At 28.5% G+C, this 6,130-nt stretch overlaps 1 protein-coding gene across 1 annotated transcript in view; it reads left to right on the forward strand.

Moving 5' to 3' along the window:
• LOC117174366 (regulating synaptic membrane exocytosis protein 1) overlaps window positions 1–6,130 on the forward strand; it is a 522,514-nt gene that overhangs the window by 460,365 nt on the left and 56,019 nt on the right. The window contains exons 16-17 of the mRNA XM_033363427.1: window positions 2,747–2,925; window positions 3,302–3,517. Coding sequence (XP_033219318.1) covers window positions 2,747–2,925; window positions 3,302–3,517 — 395 coding nt within the window. The remainder of the gene's footprint in view (window positions 1–2,746; window positions 2,926–3,301; window positions 3,518–6,130) is intronic.

Consider the following 6,130-nt stretch of genomic DNA (forward strand, 5'->3'; position numbering starts at 1 on the left):
ATAGAAAGAAAGAGCGAGAGAAAGAGCGAGAATCGGAGACCAAAGTGCTGTCCAAACCAAAGTTTCAGCAGAAAAGAAACAAACTACATTTTTTGGAAAAAGTAATAAAAAATATGACACACGTGTGCGTAGCACTTTTCTCTTGAGTAGTCATTGATTCTCAAAATAGAAAGTTCGTATACGTACATACGTTACAAAACGGAAAAACGAGTCGAGCTGGCAAAATGGGCGATTTGCCCTTTATGAGCCCTAGCTAAGAAATAAAGAGAAACGAGGCAAAGAAAAAATAGAAAAAAAATAAAAACCGAAGAAGGACATATGAATTGTATAAAGCCAACCTAAAGCCTGGTATAAACTTTTTCGTTATAAATAAATCGGTTTTTGAAGCATTTTCCAAAACTTTTCGTTCATAAATATAAATATTACTTATTCTTAATTATTTTTTATCTTATTTTCTTTTCCTATTTTTGAAAAACTTTTAATATATCTGAATTCAGCTTTATATTATATTATCGATGGCGAATCGAGAACTAAATTTAATTTCGACTCGGACTAAATGACGTTTACTTTCCTGAGTCTTTCATCACTCAGGCAGATAAATGCGCGAAAGCTCGTTTGCCTCCTTGCCTTGTTCGATTAATCGACTTTTTTTCCCGTTATTGCATTTATGAATATTATTTTGCAAAGTGTGCCCGAGTTCGTAGGCGAGCGAAGCTTAAGCTTTTCTCTTGTTTGCTTTGCATGTGACATCCTTAAAAAATCCTGCTTATGTTAAAGTCTTTTAAATTGCAAGACGAGAAAAAACACTTCAATATAAGGGTCCGTTAAAAAACTTCGTCACATTTCCAGGGAGAGAGGTGGGCGCAGGAGGTGACGTCACATATTGAAACTATACATGTGAATTATAATTATTTTAAATGCCTGAAAAATGTGAAAATTGATTATTTTATTTTAAAAGTAAGTTATCTGAATACAGACTTCAAACTCTTCTCGTTATTACACTCTTTTTATCCTTCTTTAAAGAAATTCTCTTTTTCCCTTGCTTTCAAAAAACTTTCCCTTTTTATCGCTTTTTTCGCTTGAATGCGAGCATAATTAATAGAACTCAATGAGAAAATCTTACTATTTTCATTTAAAGTTAACTTCTATTTAATTGATAAGTTTTCTATTATATTTTCGGTTTAGAATTCATCTCTTTTAGTTAACAATTCAACCACCAAATTTTTCATTGAGAAATTATATTTTTTCCGTTGAAAATTCAACTACTTGGTTGAAATTAAAACTATTATGTTAAATATTCATATTATAGTTTGAGGATTTAGCAATCTTGTTCAAAATGCTTTTTTTCTAGAATAAAATTAATTATTTTAAATGAAAATTCAACTGTTCTGTTTTTGGTAGAAAATTAACCATCATTAAAAATTTAACTATCGGGTTGAAAATGTAATTCCTTTATTAAAATTTTGTTTTATTAGTTGAATATCCATCTGTTTGGTTGAAAATTGAATAATTTCGTTGAAAAATTGAAGGCAATATTATCTTTTTGTCGTTTAAACGAGCAATTTCTGATATAAAAATTAATCTTTTTTAGATGAGCATTCAAATACTTTCTCAATAATTTGTATTTTTTTGTTAAATTCTACTGTTTTTCTCAATTAAAAATTAAAATCTTTTTTTGGTTGAAGTATCAACTATTACATTTTTAGATAAAAATTGATCTTCTTTTGGTTACACTCATTTGTTTTTGAGATTTAAATTTAAATCTTTGTGTAATTGAAACATCATCTAATATATTTTTCGTTGATAATTATTTTTTTTTATTGAAAACTTTACTTTTTGTTTGAAAGTAGAACTTCATTGTTAAAACCTCTTTTTTATCAACATTCTTCTTTTTTGTTATAAAATTAATTCATCCTTTTAGATTGAACATTCCACTGCCTTCTGACAAATCCGTCTTGTTTGTTTAGAAATTCAACTATTTTTTTTAAATTCAATTATTTCGTTTACGAGTCATATTTTTTAACAAATTAACTGTTTTGTTAGAAACTCTTATTTTTTATACAAAATGTATCCCGCTGTATTGAAAAATTAATCTTTTTTGGTGGAAAATTTCTTGGTTGAAGATTGATCTTTCCTGGTTCAAAATTCAACTATCTTTAAAAAAAATCGTGTTTTATCTTGAAGATTCAACTATTTGTTTGAAATAAAAAATTTTTTGATGCAATTTTTTATATATAAAATTATATATAAAAACATTTTATTTTGTCTATTTGAAATGTGTAGCATTTGAATGCAGATGCTGTCATGTATGTTGAACAATTAACTATTTGGTTTGAAATGTTTACCAATTTTATTAAAGATTTGTCTTTTTCTTAAAAATTCAACAATTCCTTTGTAAATTCAACTATTCAGTTGAGAAATCTCCCTATTTTCCCTGTCTAGAGACCTTTTGGGCTGTAAAGTATGTTATAATATTATGTTTGTATGTTTGTTGCTTTATTTAAGGCGTTTATAAAATAAAATTTAGGAAAAAAGGTTGACTTAAAATGTGATAGTCTATGACGAAGAACCAAAAGATGGAAAAGATTTTTAAAATAGTGTGAAGAAGGTTTTGAACGGCCCTTAGAATCAGAAATAACTTTTGAACAAAGAATTACCTTCTAAAGGGAGTGTCTTTTTATCGAAGATATGTTAGCTTTTTAATTAAATTCTATTAGAATCTTGGAAATGACCTGAATTTTTGTAGGAGCAAATCGCAAAGGAGAGAGAGGTGAGGGGTCGGGTGCAGATCCAGGTCTGGTACGAAGCTGAAAGAAAAGAACTGGTAGTTTCGGTTTTGGCTGCTGACAATCTATGTGTAAGAGAGGATACAGGGCATGGAACACCTCCAGAAGCTTACGCCAAATTAACCCTGGTCCCCCCTTGGTAAGTTTAAACAAAATAAATATCAAAATATATTGACGTTACCACCATTCATCTTCAATGTGATTTATGTCCCTCAACCAATTATAATGAATGTTCTTCATTTATTGGAGATCCTCACCATCGTCGTGATTATCATCGACCTCGTATCTTGTATCACCAACACCATCTCCATCTTCAGTGTTTACTAGTAATTATTTATATTTCGCAACATTATTTGCATGTCCCTTAGAGACTCTTCAATCATTAAGTTTACTCTCATTAAGCTTAGCAAGTAAAAAATACTATTTGAGATAAAAGGACCTTTAAAACCACTTTTCGAGGTATCCTAATGAAACGATCACCTAATCTAATTCTGATGTAACTTGATCGTTCTCAGTGGAGACCACAATTCGTTAAAGACAGACATTGCGGGACCTGATCACAGTCCAATCTGGAACGCAACCTTGAACTTCACCGGTATCTCTGGTGAGAAATTGATGGATCGAAATATCGAAGTTACTCTCTGGGATAGACTTCCAGAGGGGGATGACGTTTACCTTGGGGAATGCAACGTGGAACTGCAAAACGCTTTCGAAAATGACAGAGCAGTCTGGTTAGTAATTCACTTTGAGTTTCCCTCAAAACATAAAGAGGGTAGCCGCAAAACTTTATCTTCGAAATTCACTAACTTTTTCCTGATTTATCCTTCAATAACAAAAATTCTAATATTGTAACATTTTTAATATGAAATCTTTTATCGGAGGAATTAAAATAATTTAAATTTTAATTTATAATTTTTCAAATTATTATTCTCAACACTGGGACAGCCTACTTTACGTAGCTCAAAAAGGTAACAAGGTAAAGTATTTAAGCCGAAGAAGTATCTAAAAACGACTTATTTAAAATACTGAATAATAATTCGATGAAATTTACATGGGTATAAAGTAAATATTTATGAATTCAGGATAACTTATGTGAGGTTTAAAAGATTCAAGTTAAATTCAAAAGAATTTAAATATGTTCGAAAATGTTCAAAAAATTAGGTTTTGATTTTAATTGAATTAAACTGAATTTAGATGAACTTATTGGCATGTAACATGCTGTAACGCGACCATTTATCATATGTTATTATATTCAGTTTCTCTATTATTAGAAAAAAATATATTGTACCAAAATATTTGGAAATAGTTAAAAATATATTAAGGACGTCTGTCTGGCCCACTTGTGTTTGTATTTGTAAAAAATTATTTAAAAATTTCTTTAAATCTTTGAAATCTTCGGAAATCTTATTAAATCCCTTAGAATTTGTTAAAATATTTTAAAACCTTATTAGGTTTGTTTTAAAATTACCTAAAGTATGTTAAACCTTTAAAGCCCCTTCTTATTGAAAGTAATACAACTGAACTTAGAATTTTCTTTTACAATTGTTGAGTTTCTTAATCTTTTAAAATAAAATAAAGCTCTTGAAAATTACTTTTAATTTTTTAAATAACCTAAAATCTTAAAAATCTTTTGGTATCACTCCAAGATATTGAAATTTATTAAAAATACCCTAAGATATTTCAAATTCTGTAAAATCTTTTGAAATTCCTTGATATTTGAGACTGGTTTGAAAATTACTTAGGATCTTTTTAAATTAGCTGTAATTTTTCAAATTCTGAGACATCACCTTACATTATTGAAGTCAATTAAAGATTCCTTGGGATCTTCTAAAATATCCTTATATCTTACAAAATTTTTTAAAAGCATTCAATATATATTAAAATATTTGAAAATCTCCGAAATCCTACAAATTTCCTCAATTATTGTCAATAAATTATTTTAAATCGATTAAAATGTCATAATATCCCGTGAACATACATTAAATCTGATGCTTTTTTCTGAAATCATAAAAAATTTATTAAAATACCTCGACAGCTTTTAAAACCCCTTAAAATCGTTGAAACCAGAAATCGTATAAAATACCTTGGAATCTTTAGAAATATACTAATACTATATACATTCTATAAAATTGTCCCATATCTTCCAAAATTCAAGTAAATTCTTCAAACCTCCATGAAAATTATTCTAAATTCTTTAAAATTAATCAAATCCTTGAAAATTCCTTTAAAATGTTTTAATCTCTTGAAACTTCATGAAGCTCTTGTAAATGCTTGAGAATTTTTTTAAACACTCTACTATCTTTAATATCCTTCGAAAACCCTTGAAATTATTGATATTTCTTGAAATCTTCTAAAACATTCTAAAATATTTCAAATACTTTCAAATATCTGATATCTGTCAGAAATTTTAGGATTCTTTTGAAATACACTAAAATATTTCAAAATAATTCAAAGAAAAATGACTTAAATATTTTTTTTATTTTCAAAAGTGACAATAATGACTACCTTTAAAAAAGTAATTAACCCTTAAACGGCCAAAACGCCACTACCGGTACACTGCTTTTCAACGGCCAATAACTAAGACTATTCGACACTAGAAAAAATTGAGACACATATATTTTTATTGCTTAAGATCTCCTCTTTCCGGCGATGCCAATGAAATTCCTCAAAAAATTTATTTATTATCCCAAAATGCAGTTTAAACAAAAAGAAACGTGATTTTTCGTGCCTATTTTTTTTTGTGAACCATTTTCCAAAGATTTTCGAGCCTGTAATTAACCTGGAATCTCACTAACCGGTGGAATAAATGTCTAAACTTTGAGAATCCATGGTTCAAAGATCGATTTTTCGTTTTCGTATTTTCAAAATGGCGTCTTAATGGCAAAATTTTTGTGATAACATTCATGAATTTTTTTACAATAAACGATGCGCTTTTCGGAAAAATCATCAAGAATAAAAAGTTCTTGTAATCAGCCAAGGAATACGTCTGAATTTTTTCGAAGCGTTTTGAGCAAAATTTTGGATTTTGCGAAAAGCGCATAGTTTTTCAATAAAAAATTTTCATAATTCTAAGCATCGTGTAAGAGTAAAATGATTCACGAATATCTATCGTCCGTCTGCCGCAAACAAAGTTTACGTTGCCCAACTATCATCAACGTGGAGGTCGACGAATATCGATAGTCTCTTTTTTTTAAGGGATTTTATATATTTTTTTTACATTTTTAAATTTTTTTTTTATGGAAAATTTTTTTCATTTCAGATTTCAATCCGTTGAAATCATTTTGATCCTGCTGTTTCAGAATGTAATTTTGAGAAACAATATAAGCAGCAATACATGTTGCAAT

Source organism: Belonocnema kinseyi, chromosome 6 (genome assembly GCF_010883055.1).
Source record: "Belonocnema kinseyi isolate 2016_QV_RU_SX_M_011 chromosome 6, B_treatae_v1, whole genome shotgun sequence".
Taxonomy (NCBI): domain Eukaryota; kingdom Metazoa; phylum Arthropoda; class Insecta; order Hymenoptera; family Cynipidae; genus Belonocnema; species Belonocnema kinseyi.